The following is a 27,699-nucleotide window of genomic DNA, read 5'->3' as shown; positions in this document are numbered from 1 at the left end:
GCAAGTTTGCAGCGAGATCAAAGCTGGAGGTTAGCTCAGGTCGCAGCTTAACAGTCACCTTGACCTGCAGCATTGTTGTCGTTCGGCTCGGATCAGTGCTGTCATCGCTCCAACCAACGGGGTGCGAGTGATCCGCAGCGTGCACGCTCCCTCTGCTGCACCCGTTTGCCCGGAGAGGTGGCGTTTTCAGATGGAGGCTTTCTGGTGTGTTTGATCAGCTTCTCCTCTCTGCTGTAAAAAGTACTAGAGCAAAAAAATCTACTCAAGTAAAGTACAGATCCTCAAAAAAAAAATCTACTCCAGTACAGTACTAAAGTAAATTCACTTTGTTACTGCACCACCTCTGCTGCCGAGTCCAGCTGCCTTTGTTTTCGAGTGTATAAATATGCAGACTGAGCTTGTTTCCACAGAAAGCTTGTACTATGCACACAGGCATATATAAACATTCATTAAAACCTTTATGCATGCCAGAGCTGCTTATCTGCTCCCCGAGGGGAAACAAGCTGCCCTCTTGCAGAGATGATCCCAGCGTTGGAAAATGCAAAGTGTTTGCGTCTGAAGGAGTTATTAGGCCGGCACATCTCTCACTTGTCACTTCAAAGGGAGTTGACGGGCGTTCGGGTTTCATCAGGCTGTCGTCGGCGCAGGCGATCAGAGAAAAGGGCTACCCTAAATATAGAACGCTGTGTCATGCTTGTAAAGACTGACAGAGCCCGGATGATACTATTTGTGGAGTCAAATAGTTGTTATTAAAACGCCTTTGTCCCGACCGTTTGAAAGAGACGACCTCGGCAGACTGTGCGATGGGGAGGAGGCGGGGGCGGGGGCGGCGGAGTTGTTGTAGCCCGAGGTGAGGTGGGACGTTATGCACAAAGATTTGTGACGGGTTGGGAGCATTTCATCGCGGACATGATTGCCATGTTCTCCCTTATCAGCTCGGATGTTTGGCCCGACTGACAGGTGTTCATTTTTCACTCGCTTGCTTTTAAAGCAGAAGATGTTTATCCACCCGCTGATGGAAAATGCGATCATATGAGGAGTGTTTAACGGCCCTGCAGTTATTGCAATAATATAACTGCCTCTCCCTGATGAATGAGGCGTTCATGGGGCAGTAACTTATTGCTGCCGTTTTAGGCCTTTGATCTTCCAGTGGTTTGAACCCTGCAGTTCCTTCGAGGGTTGGCTCGTCAACATGACTTTGCAGATGGGATCGGGCCCGGTCTTGCCCCAGCTATGGGGAGAGGAGGCCTGGAGGTGTGCAGAAGCACCAGTGCACATGGGAAACCTGACTATGGATAATCGACCCTCGGATGCCTCGAACACCATCATTTACCGTCGTGTCTTATTTTCGTGTTTTGGCTGTTCTATTTTCGTACTAGCAAGAGAAAGGGCTGATCGCTCGGCCTGTTTCTAGGTTTAGTGGAAAAAAGAGCAACCCCCTTTTTTTGGCCTTCGCAGATCAAAAGTCGGGGAGGGGGGGGGGGGGCTGAATGCGAAGCCGTGCTGCTCTCTTGAATCGAGGCTCAAAAGCCACGATGAACAGCAGATGCCGCCCTGAGCCGGGGCATTCCTCTATTAATGACAAAGGAAACTGAGTAAGCCTCCCGGTGAAACATGAAGCGGGAGAGGAGGACGGAGAGAGTTGAGAGGTGGATCGGGGTTTGTCCAGGCGAGGCCAGCGGGCAACCTGCACGGGGGGGGCTTCAAAATCAGGGCTACCAGCTCAGAACCAGGACTGTTGACAGGAAAAATGTGTTGCTTTGATTTCACTCTCTCCTCGCTTTTTGTAGTCGGTAATCTGTCTCGGCTGCCCCCCTCCCCCCGTTTACCTGCCTTCATTTCTTTCCCCCCACCCTGGCCATCCTCCACGGTCTCTCACTGTGCAGTCTGAGCCGCCGGCGCTCTTCTGGATCTGCGTTAGAATGTTGTTTTACATAGCAGCAAGCGGAGGCATGCGGAGTCTCTTTTGAACTGCTCTGCAAACAGATGGAACTTTTTCCACGCAGCCGTTATGAGATTATGTAAAACATTTTCATGGCCCTGCCATATTGTTCCTCTCTCTCTCTCTCTCTCCGTCTCCTTCATCCTCTCTTTTTTTGCCTCAGGCGTGGGTAAAGGTGCATTTCGGCTGAAGCGACATGGAAAGGTTTGCATCAGCAGGGTAACTACTTCTCCGGGCAAACGAGCCCGAAGCGTCTTCCAAGAGTTCAGAGCAAACCAGCAAACGGGTCTTGTGAGTCTGACTGCAGCCAAAGGGGGCGAGCTCTTGTTTCTCCTCGCCAAGTTACCCCCCCCCCCCCCCCCCCCCCCCCCCCCCCCCCCCCGACTTTAAAAGGGGTCTGACAAAACAGAATCGCAGGCTTGGACAGTGTGGCGCGACACTGTAATTCACCGGGAAACAAGTAGACTATTTAGACACCGATCTGCACACTGTAAATGTCTGCTAGCTTAGATAGCTCAATGGTTTAATTACAAACCACCCTCCCAAGGCTTCGGCCCTCGTCTGGCGGCTGAGGGTTCGATTCCACCCTCCAAGCTGTCCTGTCAATTCAAGGCAAAAAATGGAGAAAAAAACAAAAGCTGTTTGAATACGTCTGATTAAAACCCTTGTCGTCACGATAATAATGTGACGGACACGAATGTAGATGTAGATCCACCTGAAAACAGTGACATGAGGCCCGTCTCCCTGGCGTCACTTTGGTTGAAAGCTGAAGTGAATTGCCAATAAGACCAATTAGTGAAGAGCGAGCTGTCAAGGCTTTGATGCACTTGGTTGGAAACATCTCGAGGACAGCGGCGCTCATGCTCTGTCGTCTTTTATCGACTTGAACTCTGCCGTTAGCGCTCCTCTGCCGTTAGCGCTCCTCTGCCGTTAGCGCTCCTCTGCCACGTCCATTAATTCCCAAAGTCAGACACCTGGAGGGCGGACCCTACAGGTGTCGGCCATTTCTCACCAAGACCAATTAGCTGGTTCTTGTTCACGTGGTTCAAATTAATACTCATCAAGCCGCTCATTAAACAACGTTGTAAAACACACAGCTATTTAAGTTGAAGTTACGGGATAGGGTTAATGCGATAGAAGCATCTGTTGGTCTATTGATCTGTCCGTCTGTACAGAGAAGTTTGCATGTTCAGTTATCGCTGTGGTGACTTTTATGTGCGTGTCTTTGTGTTTGCTCTGCAGAAAGGCATGGCTTACTGGTTGCCCTATTCCAAGAATGAATTCCTGCAGGCTTACAAGAGCTGTTGAATGAGATGGAGGGCTCAGTGCAGGAATGATGGGAGGGAAGGAGCGGTGGGAGGTTTGCTCTACGCTGTAGGAGGGTTGTCAGGCTCTCACTTACAGGCCTGATTAAATAACAGGATGCTCAAAGAAAACAAGAACATTATCTGCCTCTTAAAAGTTCGGCAAAGGCCTTCTAATTGGCTTCCACCGCGTCTCTGTGTTGCCGCCCTTCTGTGAAAGAAAGAATCCTCTGCCCTGGCTGCAAATTGAGAGAAATGACTATCAGAGGAGGGAGAAGGAAGCATCTGAGGTGGGGTTGGAAGACGAGTCAATGTGCCGAGCGATCTGATGAAACTGTTGATGAGACGCCTCGTGTAATTATGTTTATCACAGTGGAGGTAATTAAAGAATGTCAGGACAGCTCCGCCGGTAAGTAACGTGGAACTATTTCATATGTTTGCACAGCTTTAGTTAATTATAGTTTGCTCCGTCAAGTAGCAGCACACCAAACACACACTGCTGCCTGGCGCCTGTGTGTTCGAGCGTATCCGCACTGACGATGCAAGAATCCAGCATTAAGGTCACAGGTTACAGTAAGCTGAAATGAAACCCAGTCACCAGGCATGAAGCGCCGTTGCTTTCAAACGCGAAGTGGAAGGTCACATTGCGGCGTGCCCACATTCGAGACGGCGCAGCCGCCTCGTCTCATCTGCCGCGCCGGGACGACAGCTCCATAGCTCTTTGATGTTTCGCGGATGCGTTTGGTAAACGATAACATATCACATGACACTGGGCGCTCTCTGTCATCCTGCGTTTTGCATTTCAGATCTGCACCGGGGCTCAGCCGGCGCCTGCGGGAGGGGCCGGGGGCCAGCGCAGGTAGAGAGGGACTTTAAAACGAGCTCGGCTCAGGCTTGTTTCTCCTCTCTTTAGCAGGAAGGCGGTCGCGTTAGCGCATCGGTGCGTGTGCACCAGGATGAATGAGGAGGTAGGAAGAGGAGTGTGTGTGTGTGTGTGTGATTCAGGCCCACCCCCCCCCACAGGCTCAATGCTTTTCCTCAATAATCTGCCTACATGCCCCGACGTGTCTGCCTCCCAACCCCCCCCATCCCTCTCCTGCGTACATTAATGATCCCCTCCAGCGGCACCACATTGAAGTACCTGTGTGACTAATGAATATCCAGCAGGGCCACACCCTTCCCTTCCCCAACCAACCAACTCAACTGTCAACCACCATTCCGCCAGTGGGGAGCACCAGACAGTCACAGAGCACACAGTCGCACGGCAATTATTCACACACCATTGGAATTAAAAGCTTGACATAAAGCAATGCTGCAATGCACGTTTTCATTTTCCATGTCATTTAACGCTCATGTAAGTAGGCGTTACCAAGAGCCATATGTCACTGGGAGCAGTTAAACGGTCTCTGACGACACGTCTTTACGGGTTTCTATATTTGTAGATGCTAATCATGAAAATAAGGAGGCATGGTGATGCGGTGGTTAAGCACCGTGCCTCACAGCTACGAGGTTCTAGGTTCGAATCAAGACCTGGCGCCATTCTGTGTTTGCGTGTTCTCTCCGTGTCTGCCTGCGTTCCCTCCGGCTCTTCCTCCCACAGTCCAGACATGCAGGATAGGTTAATTGCTTAATTGTCTCCATGCCCACAGGTGTGAATGTCAGCTAGCGCTTAATGCTGCTAATGGTTTGTTTGTTGTTTGTCAAACAGTTACTGAAAATGAATGGGTGGAATAAAGTATGGAAATTAAATAGCAGGTTCTTCACACTTGTCGCAACTGGGGAAAGTATACAATGTTACTATGGCAACTTGGTGAGTATAGGACTGAGAAGCTGTCCACATACTGACAACAAACTGTCGCGGTGCATTTACGTGTCCAAATTTGTTAGAAATCATTCTATGACAAATAAAAGACAACAAATTATAATTTTGTATTTCACCCATCGACCTTGGAGATGTTGGATGCCGCCCACGGAATCAACGTTTGCACCTGTGACGCCCCCCCCCCCCCACCCCCCCCATTATCACGAGCGCTCGCCCCGGCTGCTCTTCATTTAGCAATGCGGTGTGTCCCAGTCCCTCAGTAATGGTTCCAATGTGCCAAACCAGTCAGGAGAAATGACAGAGCAGGGAGTCGGCCTCAGACCTGTAGGCCCGGAGCTCTGTACTCTGTCATTAGACACTTTAATGCTGCCGCACCACAGCCGACTCGCCTCCCTCTCCATCCTGCCTCCTTCTTTACCTCTTTCACTCTCACTCTTTATTCCCACAAATGTTATCCCTTGGTATAATTTACTCGTGCGATGAGTGATGTGGATAGTCACACGGCCTCTATGGCAGAGAGTGTATTTATATATAACGGTACAAACAAGCTTGCTGTCTTATTATCTTAAATTGAGATTGCAATGCATGACTGCGTTGTTAAAAATGTTGAAATCTTGGTGGCGTTCCTTACGAATAACAAATGTTTGAAATCATGTAGTCTGGTTTCAATTGGAAATCTTTTTTGTTGTTTTTACTCTGTAATCTTTTGCATTGTTTTATACTCCTATTTATTTTTAGACACACGTGAAAATCCCGGGCCACTTTTAGAAAAGAAAAGAAAAAAATATTTGGGAATAAATGACTAATATTTTGTGGGGGCTCTGTGGAACTCTGCTGTCAAAGGGAAATCACAGATGTTTATTGAACACAACATTTCCGTTACGTTGAGTGGATGCAGATTAAAGGAACCGGCCCACTGGCTGTGCCGTCCGCACCGCACTGACCTTATGGCAAACTCCGAGATGCTAACAAGCAAAGCGATGTTGTCAGGAGATGGAAAATACTTGGCACATCCCTCATGTGTGAAAGACATCGGGGCAGGGTAGTTTGCCTCTGCCCTGTTGGGAACACACTGTAATGCCAGGCCTGCCTCACAAACCACACTTTGCCGGGGATGTAAACAAACAGCGTTGGCTGACCTCGATCGGGCCGCCCGACGCTACGAGCAGGCCTGACCCGTGAGTCATTCTATCCTTGCCAGTTTCAGGTGTTGCAGTTTAAAGAGCAGCTTTTCGTTTTGTCCTGACGTTGGTGAATTTCTGGCGCATAATGCCCGTTTGGCTTTTTCTGCTACTTCTTAGAATTATTCAGGTCGTAGGGAGTTTCCTTCTAATATGATAAAGGCCTCTGGTAAAACTGGATGATTATTAATCATAGTTGCCCTTATTGATTTCAATTTGATCCATATGCCACTGTGCAGTCACTGTGACGTTGCCCCCTTATGGCGACAGGAAGTAAGCGCTGCTACGATTCAGAAGCATCGTAATCCCGCAGTTCCGTGTATGTAAGACGTGCCGATGCAGCGCTGGTGCGTGCTTTGACAAGGCTTTACTCGTCTTAATTGTTTTTATTATGGTTGATTGTCAGAGCTGTAAGAATATACGTGAACCTCGAGGCAAAGTGTAACCGATGGGCTGTCTGTACACACTTGTTTGTGTACCCGTGTGAGACCGCATATTGTGCGTCTCTGGCTGTGCCCTCAGGTGTGTTTATGTTTGTGACTGCTTTTCACAGAAAGTTCCACACCACTAACGTCTTCTCTCCAGCCTCGTGATAACCCCACTGTGTTTTGTCCACGGTTTGGTTTGCCCAATGCCCTACTGTGACAGACACCTCTGTAAAAACAGCGTGTGTTTTCAGTTAAAATATATCTCCTATTAATCCTGTCATGAGATCCCTTAGGTCTCCTCCTGGTGTGTGGCTCAGTCGAGGCATACGGCCCGGTGGCCACTCTGTGGTGCTGCTGCTGCTAATAAGGAGTCATAATAAGGCCACAACTGCAGGCTTATTATGATTTATCTTTAAACGGTGGACCATTTGAAACTCCTCAAATGCCTGTGTGTGTGTGTGTGTGTGTGTGTGTGTGTGTGTGTGTGTGTTGGTGTGTGCGCTGGACCGCACGAGCAGGCGTCCCTGCATTTATTCAAAGATTAGAGGATAGTGTGCGTTCAGTACAGCAACGGGAACTTTTGAACCCCAGGTAAAGCAAATTTCCACATGTGAGGGATCCAGCCCCCCCCCCCCCTCCTCGTGACCGCATCCAGTTTAAGCCCACGTATGTACTAGAATTAGTGTTATGATGAAACATGAGGATGGCTGTTGCACCAGATCTGAAAGCCAGATCAAACAGGATATGTTAATTATTTGTTTGGCCTTTTTGAAGTGTTACAAAGCTGCCCTGGCGGTGAGCAGAAGGCCAGTGTTGTGTTTTACCTGAGCGATTAGGCGTTTCTCCTTGGTGTCTGCTGCTTATTAAGCGTCAGCGGATGCCAGACGGCAGAGAGTATAAGTGATGAGATATTGATGAAAAGGCCGCGTTTAGCTTTCTCGCTATCTCCTGGCGAAGCTCGCGAAGGCAGGGCTCTCAGAGAGCAAACACAAAGTTCAGTGTCAGTGCAGAGAAACCTGTCGGCCTGATACGCGACACAATGTCAGGTCACGGAGGAGCTGGTCAGAAGCAGTGCAAACACAGTCCCGCAACACAAACACACAATCAAGGTACACAACGCTCACTCGCTGCAAGAACAGAGCTCAGAAAGGTGGCATTACGTGGCTTCTGACATACAAATGAAATGAAATGAAACACACTGACTTTTCTTTTGTTTTTAACTGCTGCAGCATTACGTGATCTGGTGTGACCAGCGTCTTGTTGCTGAAATTATTGAGTCATTATTTAGCCTCACAGCAAAAGTAACTCTCCTGTACAAATGAAGAGGATTTTAAAATATGCAATGACTATATTATTCGTCTAGTTGACAAAGGTTCCAACTTATAATAGGGTTTGATTGATCATATCTTTCCAAATCAGCTCCAGGGCTCTGAAGTTGTGGATTTTGCTGTGCAAACTGTGTAGAGTCATTTTATTTCGTTTGACCGGTGTTGTGTTGTTGGGTACATTTTTGAAACAAGTCCCCATCGTCTTTGTCTCTTTTGGACATTACCGCAATCATTTCTTGTTGTGCAACTCTCAGGAGAATTTATGCTAAAAAAAAAAAAAAAACTTGATCTTTGGGTTTAACTTTCAATTGATTATGTGAGATCACCCAAGATCACCCGACTTACTGTTTTGGCTTGTCTTGTGGTGTTTAGGAATTTACCCAAGCACCCAACAGCACCTTTACATCACCCTTTAAACGCTGCAGCATTAACGTAATGGATGTCCACCGAGCTGCCTGCAGTGCCACTTAGTGCCGCTGGTGCTCCTGGGAGAGACTTTGCCTCACGCCTTTTCTTTCATTCAGTCTTACCCTTTCCTTTTACCCCAGTTAGATCATTTTCCTAAAATGGGTTTGGCTACTCTCTCCTACAGTAGAAGAATCTTTCGTTCAGGCAGCAGATTCAACCTGTTTTTCCTGATTCCTTGTTTTGGCCATGGTGTCAGGAGGACTTTGGTCCGAGTGTTGGCCGAAGGCTCAGCTCTTGACTGCCACCTAGTGGCGGATGAAGACAGAGCACCAATGAGGCCTCTTCAGGAGTCATGTCTGTCTTAGAGCTCCAAGCTTTCCCGCTCAACATGCTTTAAGTCCATTATTCGGATCACTCTTTTGTAAGAACATCCCTAAAAGGTCCCGTTTTACATATTGTCTTCTGTGTGTTTGCTGGATAACTTCCATCTGTCCCTTATTTCTTACCCCCCAGGCTCGCATGGCGCTGGATAAAGGAGCTCAGGCTGTTATCTTTGACGTCAGCGATGATGCCAACGCTGCTGCTGAGGTCAGTTTGCGAACTACAGATACAACTACCGTATATTCATCTCTACTTCCTTTAATTTCCTATCGTTTCTCTCCCTGCTTTGGTAAAATACACAACGCGCACACAGCTACGGGAAACAGACTCACTTCCCCGGCCGGTCGTGCTGGTGGAGGCGAAGGATGCTGAGGAGCTGATGGGTTTGGTCAACAAGAACGAGGAGGCCAAGGTTCGCATTGAAATCTTGGTGGAGCAGCCTCGATGGGTAAGCACTGGACCAGGGCTTCATGGCAGCTGAGAGGCCTCTGGAATGGAGGGATCTGGAGATTTCATTTCATAAATATATTCGCTCTTCCCGTTTCAGCCACACTATGACGTGGGCATCTTGCTCACCATCGTCCTAGCAATTCTGACCATTGTTCTCATCTTCGCTTTCCGATACAAGTGCAAATCCACCAGAACGTGGGTGAGTGAGCAGCTGGTGGAAGGGAATCGGTGGATTGTGGTCATGTGTTCAGCTGGAGATTATGGGAATGTTTGCATGCGTGCAGGACTCCGTCCATCAACAGACCATGCGGGCCATCAGCCGGCTGGAAACCAAAACCTACACCTCCCAGGGCTGCTCGGAGTCTCAGCACAATCGTGCCGCCTGGGGCTCGGCCAGCAGCTCCAACTCGAGCCCCGTCTGCGCCATCTGCCTGGAGGAGTTTCAGGACGGGCAGGTAAGAGGAGAGACTGAGAACAATGGCGAACTCGTAGTTTTAATTGTGTTTATCATCTGTTCATCCTCAGATCTCGCTCTGTCACCTTTTTATCCCAGCACCTGAGGATCATCTCCTGCGCTCATGAGTTCCACAAAGACTGCGTCGACCCCTGGCTGATACAGCACCGGACCTGCCCCCTCTGCATGCACAACATCATGGGTGAGGAAAAGCTGATTTCCTGATTTCATGTTACGTTTTGCCGGCTTTAGCCTTGTAAGATTGTTTTACAATAATGGCAATATTTAGCTGCTATATGCTAACAGAAACACAAATTAGATGCAGTGGCTATACTGTTTTCATTCTTCCCATACAACTTGTGATCTAATGTTTCGATTTGGATCCAGATCTGTGAGACATGTGATTCCTTTGTGAATCTATGCGGTCTACTGGATGTCATCCTAGTCCCTGTTCTGTATGTTCTGATCTCTGCTGTGGTCCACAGGCACCGAGCGGCAGCCCCAGAGGAACAGACTCCAGCAGACCCCAGAGCAAAGCCAGGGATTCCTGCACCCGCAGCCTTACAGCAGTCCACGGAACCACCCCTTCCCCCAGCATGCCATTCCCTTTTCTATGAGGCCCCACTATCCTCATGGACCTTCTGGACCCTATCCCTCTCTGGACCACTACACTGGCTCTTCTCTCAGGGAGGCCCAAACGCTACGCTTCCTCACCAGCAGGAGGCTTGGCTACGGGTGTGGGTACCACCTTCCTGCAGAGATTCCAGGAAGGCCCCACAGGATTGGAGGCAACTGCAGGACTTCCACCCACCACTACGCCCCCCGTAGGTCCTGCAACAACTACCGCGCGTCCTGTCCGGCCCAGCGCAGTGCGTCCAGCTCAAGACTGCACCACGTGACCTCCATCGCGCCGCAGACCCGGGGGGCACCGCCCCACAGCCGGCAGGAGGATGGCAGCTGCTCGGGTGGCAGCTACCACACGGAACGCAGTGGATACTTGGCTGACGGGCCAGCAAGCGACTCCAGCTCAGGGCCGTGCCACGGCTCCTCCAGCGACTCAGTTCTCAATTGTACTGATGTGTCTCTGCAGGGAGTTTATGGCAGCTGGTCCACCTTCCGTAGCTCACTGAGTAGTGACTACGATCCATTTGTGTATTATGGGCCAGGTCCTGGACGTGCCCCCCGCAAGAGCAGCCTGGAAGCATCGGCCCAGGCCCGGCCCAGGTCTCTGGACTCTGTGGTGAACAAAGCCGGTTGTCCCGAAGAGCAGCCACAGACTGTGTTCAGCCACATCCACTACCACCGCCACAGACACCACCACTACGAGGAGGGGGAGAACAGCCAGGGCCCGAGCAGAGGCTCAGATGAGGAGCAGGCGACTGCAGCTGCAGCCTCCCCTGCTCCTCTCTTCCTCGACAAAGACTCACCCGTTGGCCCTGCTAAGCGCCTCCCTTGCAAGTGCTCAAAGTCAGATCCCACAGATCGGCCCAATCCCGGCGCAGAGTGTCTGGATCACGACTCCAGCAGCCCGACAGGACCTCCTGTCCTGGTGTCCCCAATCCCCTTACAGCTTCAGCCCCACTGCTGCCACCAGGGACACGGGCACCCTCCCACTCCTCTGGGGCGAGTGGGTGGCTGTGTGCTTGATGGACCCTCTGTTCGCTTCCACCAGAGCTTAGATCTGCAGGATGACCGCAGCATCCACATTCACTACGGTCAGGGCCCGGGCTTCTGCTGCGCTCCTCCCGAGCTGCATCCCGCCTTAGTCCCCGTGCCTCTCATTTTGGACTCTGGAGGTATAGAGGACTGGCCTTGCTGCACCGGGGCACATGTTGTTTGGCAAAAGCGGGTGCAGCAGGCGCACTCAGAGCCTCAGCTCCAGGGGCCTGGGACCTCTACAGACAGGCCTCCCTGCAGGTCCCACCACGGCGCTGCTGTTGACCGCAACACAGACATTTGTTTGTACTGCAAAACATTACACCACAATCAGGGTGGGTGCCTCGCGTGTTTACCTCTATTTACATGACCGGTGCTTTTGTCTAGAGGGAAGGGATGTTTCAGACCTGCGCAGAATTTCACATTTTAAGTTTTCAAGGATGACTTGAGGTGTTTTTTTTTTGTGTCCACAGGATCAGAAGAGGAGTCTGGTGTGTGAGAACTTGTTGGATCCTCGCTATCACGCTGCTACACAGGAGCCAGAATGGACAAGCCTCTCGTCAGTCATCGCCTGCATCTTCAACATGATTCCACCAGCATCGCCTTCGTTCAGACAATCTCCCCAGCCCCCCCCCCAGACATTTAAAAATCACGTGAAATATCCTTTCACGTAAGTTGGCTGTGTTCTTATGTGAAAATAATGTGATTTTCTTTTTTTTCCTTTTTTCATATCAGCGTATATCGGAGGATCTCATTGTTTGGGAGTTGCTGGGGAAACACACCACAAAGGAGGGGAAAAAACATTTTTACGTGGTCATTGATAGGAAGAATAATCATCACCAGCATGACATCACAAGTTCCCATGACAACTAATGATCCTTGCTTACGGTGCTGAGCCCTCATGAAGCGAGACTCCATCCCTGCGTCGCTCACTCTATCGCGAAGTAACTTGATTTATCTTTGAGGTACTTCTTTTCATTTGCGTGACTTTCGCCTTCCTTCGCTGAGTCCAGTCTCAGCTGAGAGGAGCTTTTCTCTCCAGCCTACCTCAGCTCAGATTTCTTAACATGCCTCACACAGGTAGTCTTTAAAGGTACTGCTGTAGTGATTTTGTTTGTTTGTTTGTTTGTTTTTTGGAGTCATTACCATGTAGTTCCCATAAACGCAACACAAAAACTTAGATCTGACCTGGCTTGACCTCAAACAACAAGCGTTTACTGAGGTTGTTGAGCCTTGCAAGGGCCTCGTTTTCATTATTTCAGTAATGGCAGCTGTTTTCAACGTGTTCCGTGTAATGGATCAGTTTCTGTTGCTTTTTTTGTCGTCTTTCTTTCACTTTGTAAAATGAACCAGTTTGACTGAATCACGTTCTTGTCATCTCGCTTGCTAGCAGTTACTTTACATGTTTGACCTCGGTGCTGTTAAACTCCCCGATGGGTGCAGAATGAATAGGAACTAAGCCTTTATTCTGTCTGATGCATTTCAATGGTTTGTGATCCTCCAACAAGCAAAAACCCAAACTATTCCCTTACCTGAGCTCTGCAAACGTCATTCGTTGCAGCTCGAGTAAAGAGATGGTGACTATTTTATGAAATAACAGCAGTAAATTCGATTTCAGTCTGTTGCACCAATTTAATGAAAGCTTTGTGCGCTTTTCCCATCATTTCAAACTCTAGGATTGGAAGGCCTAATGCATTTCTCTGGGACAATCAAACACTGGAAAATGGCAAGAATTCATAATAGTTACAGTCCTTGTAGCCAAATCCTTCATCAATATTTTCTTGTGTGCATCGCCAGCTGATCCTTTTTCTTCAGCTATTTCTCCAAACTGTAATTAAATTAGCTAAATTAAGAATGAAAACAATAGAATCACGGTTTCAATCCTGGCTACCCTCCCATTTTCAGGGTGGCACACATAGCACGCGTTAATATCCCGATGAAAGTCTGGACTTTTCAGCCGTGTGGATAAAAGTCGATCAAAGACGGCTTTCTGAGTTTTTTTTTTTTTTTCTTCATGCTTGGATGTGCCAGACTAAATATTCTGAGATGAACAGGACTTCTTTATTGTCGTGGACTTTCCTTCACAGCGAGAATGTGAACGCGTCAGTTACAGTTTAGCTTAGCATAGCTAGCAAGGAGCTCATGGGTGATACAATATAACCATTAGCACTTACTAAAGCCTCACATGTGCCTTATTCATTTAAAGTGTTTATATTGATAATTCAGGAATCCTCCCAACACATTATGCTCTGTCAAACCAAAGCGGCAAAATCTTGAACAGCGTGAACTCATAATTTACTATATAGTATGTGTTGTGCCTTTTTTTTTCCTGCTTTGACCTTAAATGTGGTTTCAGCACCCTCCGGGTAAAGTATCAGGGCTTCCTCATCTGTTATTTTGTGTCCCAACAGTCTCTGAGACTGAAAGGTGGAAATGACTGAATTACAAACAGCACTTTGGCATAAGCAGATTTTATACTCAAAAACACAAATTTGAGTTTATTAATTTAAAACAAGCCCCCAAAAACATCAGTATGGGGAGGGGGAGGGAAATAACATTTAATTATGCTGCAGAATATCTCATTTCATCCTGACGCTTCTGAAACCCTTCCTGTTGTGTTGTTTATGCGTTTATTTTGTCATGATTTGTGAGAATAATGAGCTGAAACTGCCTTTTCTATGAGTAAAACAATCCCTCCAGAACATTAAGGGATATGTCAGTATATTTTGGATACTTTGTATACAAAAAAAAAGAGAACATCAAAAAACAGAAATGAAATAGTGTTGTATTTTATATATAATAGAACATTTCAATATAGTGACATGTCACTAATATATTTATTTACTAATATATTTATCCATTTTGTCCAGGATTGAAAGAGTGGTTTCTGTATAGACTGAATGTTTCTATATGGAATCTGACCAGTGCCATCACAGATGTATCAGCCTGCCTTCATTCCAATTATATGCAAATAAATTATTTTGAAATATAAGCTGTGTGTTTAATTTATTTTCCTCCTGGATAATCCAGAGGAAAGTATCACAAGAGACAAAGTATTTGTACTTTTGTTCGGTCAAAAATAACAATGAGGATTTATTTATCCTTTTCAGTTGAATGAAAGCAACTGGAAAAGGCTTGTGATTCAACACAATGCAGCAGAAACCGTTGAAGAGGATAGCCGGCTGCTTTCATGACTGTTTCTGGTCTCATGTTCAGGTGTTGTTCCACCAGTTCTTCCATAGATTTAAAACTTGCGAACTTCTGCCTTGGTCTCATTATTACTACGGAGAATCAGTTCCTGCTTGGCGTTACATGTTTGTGGTCCAGTGGATCGACATGACCTCGAAATCTTTCAGCGTTGCCGTCCTGCGTAATTGTACTTTCTTTTCTTTTTTTTTTTTAACCTTTATTTATCCAGGTAAGTTAATTGAGAACTAATTCTTATTTCTCGCCGTGGCAAATGTAACCTCACCATATTTGACCTTTGACTTGTCACAGTACCTTTTATTCTCTATTGGCAGTCGGCTATAGGCTGAAAGGTTTTATCAGAGTGAATAAACCTTTATTTTGAATTGAAAATATCGCTTTGAGTCACATATTTTAAGAATAAACACGCAACACATGCAGACTCAATCTGCATATCAGTAGTAGGATGCCGAGGATGGAACTGCCAGGGAACAGGGCTAGAGGTCGACCCAGCAGAAGACACATGGACGTTGTGAGGGAGGACATGAGAGGAGAGAAGTCGAACGTACAGTAGTAGATTCAAGTGTTCAATATTTTACAACATGATTTGTTCACTTTGTCAATTATTATTCATTCATTCATATTCTGAACCGCTTTGGTACTGGAGCCTATCCCAGCAGTCAATGGGCGATTGGCAGGGTACACCCTGGACAAGTTGCCAGGACCGCTTTGTGAGTGTTAGATAAAAAGATTGCTAACCACCCTAAGAAAGTACAGTCTGAGACACTTAGCTTAGCATAGAGACTGGTTAAAAGGCAAAAATAACATCGTGTGGTTTCACGAGGAGTTGCCCTGGAACACGCTACCATGGAGGCTGTTTAGCCTGTTTCCTGTCTCTCTGCTATGCTAAGATAACATTCTGTACTGGCTTCAAATTTAACACATATACGCAAAACGGTGCTGTCGATCTTCTTATACCCAGAGAGAAAAGAGATTGCTGCATTTCAGAAAATATCAAATGGCTTCTTTAAAATGTCTCACAAACACACAAACTTCTCTAATTACCCATGAATTACGCAATCAGACAGATTAAAGCATATCTGTTAGCCTTCGCAGCTTGTCCCCTAAGGATAGGCAATAGTTCAGTCAGTGTTTGGTATAATGTATAGCGGGTGCTGCTGATTAACTCTTAAATTTAGAACCTAAGTCTGACTTGGCAGCAGAAGGCGTATCAGTCGAAGGCTTTGGCCCGACCATCGGGTGTCATCACTTTGAGGTTGCCCCGGGCATCTTGGTCCTTCTCAATGGCCTCAAAGAGAGACTTGAAGTTTCCTGCCCCAAAGCCCTGAAGGAGAACAAACACACGCAGATGGCTAATTACCCCGAGATCTGTCGTCTTCTGTGTCATTTCTTACGGCTCTGGGGCTCTTTTACCAAGAACTCTTTGAACTCTGTTCATGGCTGATAGATCATCTCAGAGGATTCAAAGGGGCTCATTGATTATTCATGCAAATAATTTCTTAGATAGTCAGAAGATCCGGTGTTGGTGGGCGACGCGAAAGATTTTTTTTTTTTTCTGCTCTGGTTGAGATTCAGTTTCTCACTTTCATTCGTTGCATCCACATTTATAGAATCAATGAAATGCTGGTGAGTGATGAGATATGCTTGTTCTGACAAGACAAATGGGTGCTACACTTGGAATCGAAGTGCCACAGGGTGCAACCCGATCCAAAGATTACCCTCGCTGTAAAGCAGGGAGCCTTTTAATCTGCATGTGTGATAGATTTACCGGGCTTTTACGAGTGGGCTACTGTTGTGCTGTTCACCCTGGGTGGGAGCCGTAAACAGGCGTTCAGGCAGCTCTGTGCCGGCTCCTCAAAAGTCCAAAGGTTAAGATAATCGTTCCGCGTGTGGCTGAATGTCATGACAAAGACAGGAAGGCCGCACTTACTTACACCAGCAGTTATAGTTTTGCTTGGTTTCACTTACAAAGTGATTATAGCGCTGAATGACCTCCAAGAAAACTGTCGGTCTGTCCTGCATGGGTTTGGTGAAGATTTGAAGAAGGTAGCCATTGTCGTCGAAATCAACTAAGATTTTCAATTCCTTGAAAAAAAAAAAAACAATTAATAAAACGTCAGGTAAAATGAAGGATCCATACCTGCTTGCATGTCAGCCAGGTGTCACCTCACCTGTAAACGGTCGAGGTCCTCCTTCACCTTGATCTTGGCCGTTTTGAGTTTCTGTCGCAGGACATCGTAGTACGCGTCCGGCACCATGAGGAACTCTGTTCCTCGGGCGCGAAGGTGCACGATCTGTTTTAAGGCAAAAAAATAAAAATAATAAGATAAAGGGATCTGAAACTTGCCTATACATGCAGATTTTGGAAAGGCTGTGCAAAGATGAAGTTAAATCAAGGGACTCGCAGTTTCAATGATGTTTGATGTGTTCAGGGCAATGTGCTGTACACCTGGTCCCCCATTATAGTCTACATACTCCTGAGAAGAGGGGATACAGAACATAAAATGCATCAAGGTGGGGCTGGTAAAATGCGTCAAGGTGGAGCCGGCCCAAACATGAATGTCACAATCGTCCTTATGTCTATAGAATCTGTTGCGGTAATAAAATGCACTAAGTCAGACCTGGATTTGTGATATCCTTTTCCCAATTGCAGGTTCGTTTAGGGGCATCTTGACGGTCTCTTCATAGTTCGTCATCACAATTGACCTCAGTGCACTGTACTCGGTGTGGATCTGCTTGTCATCTATTGACCAGAACCGATGGAACATCAAACACTTCTGATACCTGGAATTTGGAGAGCACAAACAGAAGATGTGGTAAGCTGAATGAAAAGGGAATATGTTTTTTTGTTTCTTTGCCTTTTTTTAGAATATGCCTCGTTTCCACTCAGCAAGTATTGCACTGCAGCTTGCGAGCCTCTGTGTAAACCCTTCGGCCGGGTGCAGAGCCATTAGAGCCATATGTTTGTTCGGTGTGTGCGTGAATTCAAGCACGATTCTCACCAGTCTGATGCTGGCACCATTTCATTATCTGGCTGGTTCCCCACAACGTGATCGATGAAATTCAAACCTGGTTTGGGACTACAAATAAAACGTTTTCCATGAAAATTCAAAAGTCAAGCACAAAGACAAGAACACTCGGTTAAATATCTAAGAATGACTTCTTATATTATGAAATCAGGAAAAGGACGTTTTATTTTTACTGCACACTGTGCTAAAAAAAAAAAAGGGGGAAAAAGCAGCAAAATGAGTCAGAAATATTTATATTTAATAACTCATATGGCAAAGTTAGATAAATATAAAGTAAATAAGCTAGATACAAATAAATGGCAGATATTTGGATGAGGTAAAGTATGTAGAAATGCAGATTTTTTTTATTATCATAACCAATATTGTTCTCAATACAGTTAAATCCAAAAACAGGACTGTTACACAACCCTAAACAAGCCCCAAATGTACTTTGGCCTCATTTTGAGATACTCACAGTTTGGCTAACAGAGGATCCCTGAACAGAGGCTCTTTGTAACCTGGCAGGAAAAGGCCTTTGTAAGGGCCGAGGTACTCAATTAGTGTGTGGGTTGTATCTCCATACTGGGAACAAAGCACGAAAACACAATTATTCTTCACCTGCTGTTTTCACAAGTGTAATTACCAGAGGCTTAAAGCACGCGTACCGTTTGAACCACGGCGTACTTGACACTCCCGTGGCTGTCCCGCTCCACCCAGGGCTCCTTGACTATCACAGCTCCTTGTTCTTGAGCCGTCTGTCGGTGGAGGGGTTTGGCATCAGAGGAGAAAACATATGTCGGAAAATGACTCCTAGATGACCCCCTAGGAGGGGGCCTAGATGATACTACTGTTGGACTCATAGTACACAGGTGAATATCTGCCTTTTGATCCACTCGATAGTCAACAGAGAAAGTTCGTGTAAACCTGGGGATGGCCTTGAGTCAGTTCAAGAGTTCAAAAGAGCAGCTACACCATCATATCATGTTTGTGTATATTACAACACACTGGACTCGAGGGTTGGCTTGGGGGGGGGGGGGGGGTAAAGGTGCCCTCTGGGATGCGTTTTCAAACGAGAAAATATTATGTCGGCTAAACTTTATGCTGGGAAAACAGTTCACCTCTACATTTCAACTGACTGTCATTATTTATTCAGGCAGATGGCGATGGAAACTCAGGAGAAGTTTCTCAACCCATAAAATATGTCTGGATTGTCATCGTAACAACACGGAAGCCTCCTGAGGCCCAAGGGAAAGTGATTTCCATTTAAATCAATAGAGGTTTTGAAATGAAATAAATAAGAAGTCGCAAATTCGCGATATGGAGACCCTTTTGTTTGTTTATTTCGGTTGTAATTCTTGCTTTAAAAAAACAAATAAATTCTGCAAAGCGGTGAAATTTCATCATAATTTCAGCTGAGCCTTTAACTATTCAGGGTCACTTAAAACAGGGGTTGTAACCGTTTGTAACCCGGCACATAAAGCAGGTGCATTTTTTTGTGCTTTTTGATTTTTACATTGCTACCTTGATTATGAAGTCACAGTCCTCCACATGGAAGGCGATGTCTTTGACTCCGTCTCCGTGTTTCATCATATATTGTCCCATCTCTGAGGGGAGATGAAACCGTGTCGAAACACAGACATCGCCATGCTCTTCTTTCGTAATCTCAAGTTGTCGTACGAGAACTCTTACCTTCATTTCCAGGGTTTAGTGGACTTTCAAAGACAAATAATATCTGTGGAGAGAGAGAGGACGGAGGTAGTGTTTGTACATTCAAGTGTTATTCAGTCTCAGGGGATGCTCGGGGACAAACCTTATCCTGTCTGACGACATGAGACACCACCTCTCGGCTGCCGGTCTCCAGGCCCTTGTAGGCAAAGGCCTCGAATCCCATCTTGTTACAATAGAAGGAGGCTGCCTGCAAAGTCGGGCGACAACAGACTCTTTTTAGTGTGGAGGAACTTTTTGAGATGTATTTGTCTATTAGTATTTAGATTTTAGCCAATAATGTGTCCAGGCTGTGTGCCCAAGCAGAAATTTGTTTCGCTTTTCACTTGAAAGGCATAAACATTAACTTTTAGTCAAACATTCGGGTACTGACCTGTTTGGCATTGCTGACCCAGAAAGTGATATGATGAAAATTGACAAACTTTCCCCTCGGGGGCTAAAAGGCAACCACACAACAAAAGAATGGCGCTAGTGAATTTTACATTTTATTCTATATGGCTTATGGTTCATGGGGGTTTTTTTTGCTCATTTTCTTCTACCAAGCTGTCAATTACTTAATATTCAGGCAGAATTGTTTTTTAATACATTTTCAGCAGATATTTTAACTTATCTCAAAAATATATATATTTTTAAATCTTACCTTTTTCCCTTTGTCTGTGTAGCTTGTCTAAAAAGAAAGAAAGGACCAAAATTACTTTACTTTCTCAGTCTACGCTACGGTCAGTGGATCTCATTTTCTCAGCTGTGAAAATTACAACGTTCGACAATTGACAGCACCTGTTCATTTTAATTCATTGTCATAACGGCGATGAGTCTTACCATGCTGTGACTGCAGATAGGCCTCAATTCACAGAGGGAAAAGTCCTAAATCAGCGTCAAGGTCAGTGGAGAGTAGATAAATACGGACCTGATAGCCAACTGTGATTGGTCATTCACGACATACACCCACCTGCCCACCTCCTTGTTTTCAGCGACAAATCAAGTTTAGTCGACTCAACTGAGACAAGTGTCTAAACAGTTGTAAGAGAAAAGCAGCAGCATTGTAGAGAAAATAAAAATGTACTAAACTCTTGTTAAAGAAAGAAAGAAAGCTTTATTGTCATTGTCAATGTCATTAATGTTACTACAAACACAACAACGAAATTACATTTACATCCTATTACAAGGAGATCCTCAATACAATCTCTCACACACACGCACACACAAATATAGGGGCCCGCTCTCTGCCTTTTGCTTTCCACCACTAGAGGGCGCAATGGCTCCTGAGTCAAACTGTATATTAGCAGTGGTGGTCGAAGTAGAATCTGATCAGAATCAGTTTATTGCCATTGTTAATGACAGACTAGGCATTTTTCTCTGTGCAATGGTGCAACATGAAACAGAAGGTGATGATGATGATGATGAATATATTTATTAGATAGAATGTTAGAGTACAAGTACAGTCACACAGTAGAATGTATTACAGTACAAATAAAGTCAAACATCCTGTCTAAGAGGAGCATTTCAAAAAAGCCCTTGGTACATAAATCATCGACATTTAACAATACAAATTTAACAATACAAATAGAAATAAAACCAATATTAAATTGCTCAATTGATGCAAAATAACAATAGAAAAATAAAAATAATTTTACACCAGATGAAAACTAACTATAAATTTAAAATAAATGACCCCACAGATGCAAAATGGCAACGAATGACAATAAATTACAAGTAATGACAATAATAAATATTTCTGAAGATGCATAATGTATTTTAGACTTCACCATGGTTTAACTAATCCAGACATAAATTAAGAAAGATTAAGAAAAGAAGAAATGTAAGTAAACTGAAAACAGATCACTTTAGATCTTGTTCATTCCCAGCGGCCCCAGTGTGATCACAATCCGACTTAGCCCAACTCTAAAGCAAAATGTGGCTAAAAGACCAGTAAAACCAGTAAAACCAGTAAAACCAGTAACAAGTATTTAACAATGGTAAATACAACAATTCCCCACCAAAACAGCGTTATATAATTGAGAAATAAAAGGCTTTATAGCAGCTAAATGACAAAACAATAGTGACTCAGTAATAAATAAACACAATAAAGAGGCATTATTTACCACTAACATCGAGCGTATCTCAATTCAAGTTTAACTCCTGCATCCTATATTCTGAGTCTTTGCATGAACGCTGAGCAAATTCAAGTCCAAGGCAGAAGTTTAATATGACCTTGTTAAATGAGGTAGTCTTGAGCGTTCTGGTGCCGCCTACTGTTCAAGATGCTTTCTGGTCCATGTTAAATGGAAAAGACGGGATCATAGACACTTTGCAGAAGTAACGAGTAACGACAGCCTTTAGCAAGATTTAAAATGTAAAGGTCTGTGTTTTAATACGGCTTCTTTCGCTTTGAAAAGCCTGGCACCAGAGAGGGGGAGGGAAAAGTAAAAAAGTAAAAAAGTGAAAGTAAAAAAGTACACAGTAAAAAATTTACTCAAGTAAAGTACAGATCCTAAAAAAAATACATAAGTGCAGTACTTAAGTAAATTTACTTCGTTACTGACCATCTCTGCATATTAGCAACTCACTTTAAGATCAATATGTAAATCCAGAACTTTCTCTGAGCATAGGGACTGCGGTAGGTGATCCCTAAGTGATAATCAAAAATAAATAGTCTTTATGAGATCATGTTTTGCTAGCTATATTACACAACGTAACAACACATTCACTCTCTCCTGGGGCTCTTTTAAAAGTATTTATTAAACTCCATGTCTCTATGTTTACATTCAGGTAAACTTTGCGTTTCCGCTCATACACGCACGCACGCACACACACACACACACACACACACACACACACACACACACACAGCCTTCCCCGCGCCGTGTACGTGTGGCTCCAGTTTGTGCCGCGCTGTGATTTTCTATTGGTGCGCTTCAGAAGTTTAGCGGCGCGTCATTGGCTCATCTGTGGGTGTGTACAATTCGTTCGCTGGACTGTTGTAAAGCCTCATTGGTCGATGCGGTTCCTCTCGCCCCATTGGACTAAACAAATTCAGTTTCCTTCTTTTCTATTGGTTCGCGCCGTTGTCATCGATCAAGAATGCGGAAGTTGTGTCGTCTACTGAGTCACCGTCATGTCAGCTGATTCTTTCTGAGTGAGTAACTCGGTTTTTCTTTGAATTAGCTAACTTCTAAATATCGTTGTGCGCGCGGCGTGCGCGCGGCGTGTCGGCTCGCTCACTCCGGACGGAAGTGTGACCCTTGAGCCGTTGTTGCGTTTTCTGCGAATGAACGAATGTAACGCACTACCTCGTAGCAATGTGTTCTCCGGCAGCTAGCATCATGCTAACGCCTGCCAGTACTACACGTACACGCCGTGCACGTTGGGCTGTCCCGACTCCGTCCCCTCCCAGTGCAGTCCCAGGTTTGGCGTCTGCTTTCGCTTTCAGCTTTGACGTCTTTGAACTTTGCCCTCGTTGCCGAGCCCTCACACCTGTTGTGTTGTCTGGAGCCACGCCTGTTATTCCCGGCTAAATTGTAGCACTCCTGCTGTAGCTTTCAAATGTGCTGCCCCTAATTTTTTTTTTTGCTGAAAGGAAAACATAATGGGATCACTGTATACATTTGAATATCGCAGTCTTCTCGAAGTGTTTTTCAAAAGCTGAATTGTTGTTGCTGTTCAAAAACACTTAATGTAGTTTCTGCCAGATTTATAGACTTGTAATTTATATTGTACCTGTGAAGCCAATTTTACTGCAAAGTTTACAATTGTGAAATTGAGTATTTTCAGAATTGATCTTTAAAAATATATATAAATTATATTTTTCTTATTGTTGCCACCCTGACCTTGCTTCATCTCTGGTTCATTCGTTTTTAGTAATTGATTTGACACTTCTTAATTTTATTTAAACGTAGGTCAAAGCTGTATTTTTTTCATGCTGTATTTTAAACTATTAAATAATGTTTAAAAATCATTTAAAACTTTCAAGGGTGGTTATAGATCTGATTTGAGGTGATGAGCGGTTTCACAGGAAAGGGCCCGCTACTGGAAATGCTCGCTGTCTAGGTTTTAAGATGATGGATGTAGTTGAATGATGATTAGCCCAACCCCACATGTGAAGAATTACAGTCAATATATTATAAATGGATTTAAGTCTTTGAGAGGGAAATATGCCTTTACCTTAGCTATTTGTCTCAGCTGAAAGAAATTAGACATGAATCAATAGTCTTGCCAAATTTGAAAATATTGTCGAAATAAACCTCAAGACTCTTGATAGTCGAGTGACTATTAGATTGGATTATTAGAGACTAGAGTTTCCCGCAACCAACGGTTCAGGGTGTCCAAACGCTGTGACCTCAGTCCTGCTTTTATTCAGGTTGAGGAAGTTCAAACTGAGTTTGAACTTGAACTTCAGACAAGGTCTGAAAGCACAAGGATAGAAAGTCTTCTGAATCAGCAGTTCATTTCAGCTCTTCAAAAAGTATTAAGAGTGTGTCGGTACTACGGCGAGGGTTAAAACCAGGCTGTAACTTTTTACACGCATCAAGACTCACAAAAAAAAGTTTGCCGCCGAAGGAGGGCAGCTTTGTCCGGGACAATTGACAAGTTAGGCAGTTTGAGAAAAGACCTGAATTTAAAACAAATGGGTCAAGATTTATTTATTTATATCAGGGGCTGCACATGCACAACAGCATGTTTAAAGGGATCTGGAACACAACCAATAACGAGACGGGCCCACAGATAGCGAGAGGGTTGATACGGGCTCAATTCAGTGGGCGTGGTTAAAGAAAAAAAGATTTCAGTAGAATTCGAGAATATTGTCATTGAGGGCAGATGTAGGTACGACAGGAGCGGCAAGTGAGGGATTTGCAAGATTTAAAATGTAAAGGTCTGTGTTTTAATATGGCTTCTTTCGCTTTGAAAAGCCTGGCACCAGAGAGGGGGAGGGAAAAACAGTAAGCAATAGAGACGGAGGGCGGGAGCAAGGCAAGTCGTGCACGAGATTACAACCAGTGCATGTCAGGTAGAAGGGACTGCAGTCGCTTTGCGAGGCACTGAGCTTTAATTCGATCTTAAAAGGCAGACACATTTCTCATCAGGGGTTAGAAGATTCGGCACTTTCCACAGGTGAGAGAAGCGAACTTTGGGAGTCGACTCTCGTCATTGGAGAGTAGCATTTTCTTCATTTTCCGGGAGCGGTGTGCAAAAGGAGGTGTGTCAGGAAAAGTATGTGTAGTGAAATGAGAACTTCATTCGTGTTTCAAGGTGTGTGCTTGTAGTACGTTCAGTGTAGCTTACGCTATTCTAAAAAAGTGATCACCGTGCCCTTCTCCTGTGTGTGTGTGTGTGTGTGTGTGTGTGTGTGCTACTCGTATCATATTAAAGCACGCCCAGCCTCCTGGCCTGGCTCTCATGCCTACTAGAAGTGAAGGCAGTGTGTTGAGTACGTTTTGCATGAATCGATACTTGGTTTTTATCATGCATCACCATGTCTTTGCGTTCTATCTCGCAGCCGTTGCACCTTGGCGTCACCTCGGAACATGCTGGTTCTGTTGTTGGATCACTATAGCCACTTGAGTGTGCCGGCGGTAGCCCTTTTTTTGGCGTGCGTGTGTGAGGTTTGTCCATACGTGCGCTCTGCTTCTGCGCTTATCTCGGCAGCTGATAATCAAATGAGGAATGATGAGTGGACAGTTCCTGTAAATGACGCTTTTCTGCTCCGGGCCAGCTAAGGTGATTAACTCCACATCGCATACTTCACACGTGTGCCTGCATGTCTGTCTGCAGCACTGCGTGTGTGGAGTGTGTTTACATTGACTTAGCCTGTCGCGGTTGACCAGCACCCTACACTATACCACTCTGTTGTGAGCTATCGCTAATTATACGAAGATAAGCACCTCCACTTCTTCCGTGTTTTATGCCTTTAGTGCCAGTTTTCATTCTACTTGCTGTACTTTAGACTGAGGAAGGCTTTTATTTTATTTTATTTTATTTTACTTTATTACTACACACACAACACAAATACTCATGCACACACACACACACACACATATTCTGTGTCTAAAGGTTTTTTTTTTGGTTTTTTTTGCAGAGGCTACCGCTGGCACAGCAGAGACCAGTAGACGGGAGGAGAGGGAGGGATCTGAAGGGGAGCGCCCGAGTTGACTCTCTACAGCGCTGGCTGTCAGCATGGTGAGTCAATCACACTATTGGGGAAGGGGATGCCATGTTCACGTATTTATAGACCCCGCTGTAGACCTCGGATAGCTATTAAACTGGGTGTCTCTGATCTCACAGAGTACTGTCTGGAGGTTTGCGTTCGCACACAGGAATTGGCTCTATGTTCTTGCAGGCCTTAACAGAGCGCTGGTGTTGCAACAGGTTTAGGGGCAGAATGTACTGAAGCCTTTGGGACTTCATGTGTGTTACTGCATTATTGCTTGCCCATGCATCCAGTTATAACCCTAACACTTTGTCATACAATAGTATATAAAGTGTCCATACGATGCTTCATTATACTGGTTAGAAATACAGAAACATATTTGACTTCCACTTGAGAAAGATGGTGTTTTCGTTTATTTAATTCATGTCTATTCAAAGTCGTGTTTCTTCAATCGTGTAAGCAAAGTTGCACGTTCATTTAAAATGTGGGTAGATTTGTCTTCAGTCCTTCGGGGCAGTTCCGTCAAGTTTCAAAGTGTGGAGAAATAATGTGGCTGCTTGAACCGTAGCTGCTTTCTTTGGGAACGCTGCGTCTCAGATGTTACTTCATGTGAGACGAGCGGCGGTTCGTCCTGCCACACGGCACTCGGAAGCCGCCTGCACGTCGCAGCCATGTTTGCTGCATTTTAGCCTGTCCAGTAAAATGTACAGGTTGGAATGGACTGCTCTTAAATGGAGGCAAATTCCTCTCAAAACTAGCGGGTGCAGCTTTTGTGGGACAGAAATAGGAAGTGTAACAAGAGGATGTGTGTCCCAAGGTTCCGGTCAACTGGTTCCACAGAATGCCGCCGTGGCTGGCTGCCCAGCTCTTGGCCTTTTTATGGGGCGGTCGAGCTCCAAGTTTAATTGGAGAAGCTGATGAACAAATAATGTGCGTCGCATAGGAGAATGCAGAGCTCAGTTTGACCTGGATTTGTCCTGCGTAGAAGTTCAGTTTATCGTTTTCTAACTGTCCAATCGTGTCTTGGTGTGTGGTTTGAGGTCAGTCGTCACCACCCAACAGTGTTCTTAGATGTCCTGAACACACATTTCCCCTGCAGCAGGTGAGAAATGCAATCAATGCAGGACTTGCGTAACCCGTATTTGAGGGTGCTCCAGCATTCTTAGTATTTGACATGAATATATATATGTGTAGAATGAATAGCTGACTACAGCTAACGAGTTCTCGGAGATACTTTCTCAAGCGTTTTGGTTTGTTCCACAGGTAATATGATTCTTTTTATCCTGTGTTCTAAAGCACCGTTTATTTGCTTCCCAGTCTTCCGCTTCTTTTTGCTGAAACTGGACGTACTGTCCCGTCGTGCTTCATTATTGTTAGTGAGATAATGCAAACATGGAATTGAGTACAATGGGGCTGTTTTACACCACGGCCCACAATGCATTCTAATATAGGGGTTGTGTCAAACAAGCAAACGGTATTAGTGTTTCTTTGTCATTGCCTCACATGATGCTACTTGCTGGCTTTACATTAGAATCTGCTATATTAGTTCTTTATTTCAAAACTCCAGATGGTTTCATTAAAGCCGGGCGCTTCATTTCAGGTGGTTGTTCATGATTTTGCTTTCTCGTTGAAGCTCTCCAGATTTGCTTCCTGTAGTCTGGCCCTTTGGTGTCAGGAGAAGGTTGAGTCGCCGTGGCGACCCCTCAAGGGACAAGCCGAAAGTACAGTAGTAGCAGGTGCTCGGTGTTACCGCTGGTCCAGGTTCGGTGGATTTGAATATTTTCAATTAGTTTTTTTAGTGTGAAGTAGAAATGATCTAAAAGCCTGAGCGGCTTGCTGGTGTTTACAAATTAAATTGTGTTCCATCGTAGCTCATTTCTTTTGATCTACTCTCCCAGGTTATAATGAAATCCTGCTTTATTAAATAGTGCTGCGTTGTGCATGCAGTTTATGCTGCGTGGACTCCATCGTGTCTTACATAATGTGGGGGGGGGGGGGTCACACAGCTGAAGGCAAGTGGCTGTCACGACTCACGGAGGACATTCAGATAAGTGTGGGGGGGGGTGGCTGTTCCCCCCCGCCCCCCTATATGATGTGTAACGCTCAAAACGTATGGATTCGGTGACCTGCCAGGGTTTATGGAAACAGACGAGCTGCGTGGTTCTACTATAATGTCCTGCATTCTGTGTCGGGCAGTGCGAGGACGACACCCCGAGACTCCGTAGGCTGCGCTGCTGCTGCAAATTGCTGTGTCACTGGA

The 27,699-nt window shown here is 45.3% G+C and overlaps 2 protein-coding genes across 2 annotated transcripts in view; one reads left to right on the top strand and one right to left on the bottom strand.

Annotated features, from left to right (window-relative positions):
• Window positions 1-11,965, top strand: part of LOC137900739 (E3 ubiquitin-protein ligase RNF43) — a 54,262-nt gene extending 42,297 nt beyond the window's left edge. Inside the window, exons 3-9 of the mRNA XM_068744871.1 lie at window positions 8,927-9,001; window positions 9,108-9,242; window positions 9,342-9,443; window positions 9,529-9,699; window positions 9,798-9,900; window positions 10,184-11,689; window positions 11,828-11,965. Of these exons, the coding sequence (XP_068600972.1) occupies window positions 8,927-9,001; window positions 9,108-9,242; window positions 9,342-9,443; window positions 9,529-9,699; window positions 9,798-9,900; window positions 10,184-11,689; window positions 11,828-11,853 (2,118 nt within the window). The 3' untranslated portion in view covers window positions 11,854-11,965. The remainder of the gene's footprint in view (window positions 1-8,926; window positions 9,002-9,107; window positions 9,243-9,341; window positions 9,444-9,528; window positions 9,700-9,797; window positions 9,901-10,183; window positions 11,690-11,827) is intronic.
• A 3,806-nt stretch (window positions 11,966-15,771) lies between these two features.
• Window positions 15,772-19,955, bottom strand: hpda (4-hydroxyphenylpyruvate dioxygenase a). The gene is made up of 13 exons (XM_068744703.1): window positions 19,935-19,955; window positions 19,668-19,730; window positions 19,380-19,484; window positions 19,259-19,301; window positions 19,091-19,173; window positions 18,235-18,324; window positions 18,045-18,151; window positions 17,564-17,641; window positions 17,183-17,345; window positions 16,967-17,038; window positions 16,733-16,855; window positions 16,530-16,646; window positions 15,772-15,885 (listed from the first exon to the last, which is right to left on the bottom strand). The coding sequence occupies exons 3-13, from the start codon at window positions 19,458-19,460 to the stop codon at window positions 15,772-15,774; spliced, it is 1,071 nt and encodes a 356-aa protein (XP_068600804.1). The 5' UTR covers window positions 19,461-19,484; window positions 19,668-19,730; window positions 19,935-19,955.
• Window positions 19,956-27,699: the final 7,744 nt, after the last annotated feature.

This window comes from Brachionichthys hirsutus, chromosome 10 (assembly GCF_040956055.1).
Source record: "Brachionichthys hirsutus isolate HB-005 chromosome 10, CSIRO-AGI_Bhir_v1, whole genome shotgun sequence".
Classification (NCBI taxonomy): Eukaryota; Metazoa; Chordata; class Actinopteri; order Lophiiformes; family Brachionichthyidae; genus Brachionichthys; species Brachionichthys hirsutus.
The sequence above is the reverse complement of the archived record's forward strand: the minus strand, read 5'-3'. Positions and strand labels throughout refer to the sequence as shown.

What these genes read in the sequence shown, in the direction of transcription:
- hpda (XM_068744703.1), bottom strand. Translation starts at nt 19,460, where the DNA reads ATGGGATTCGAGGCCTTTGCCTACAAGGGCCTGGAGACCGGCAGCCGA. An exon ending in GATCCTCTGTTAGCCAAACT is followed by an intron (nt 17,642 to 18,044) that starts GTGAGTATCTCA and finishes TTTTATTTGTAG; the next exon opens with TCCCAAACCAGGTTTGAATT. An exon ending in CATCAAACATCATTGAAACT is followed by an intron (nt 16,856 to 16,966) that starts GCGAGTCCCTTG and finishes GCCTTAAAACAG; the next exon opens with ATCGTGCACCTTCGCGCCCG.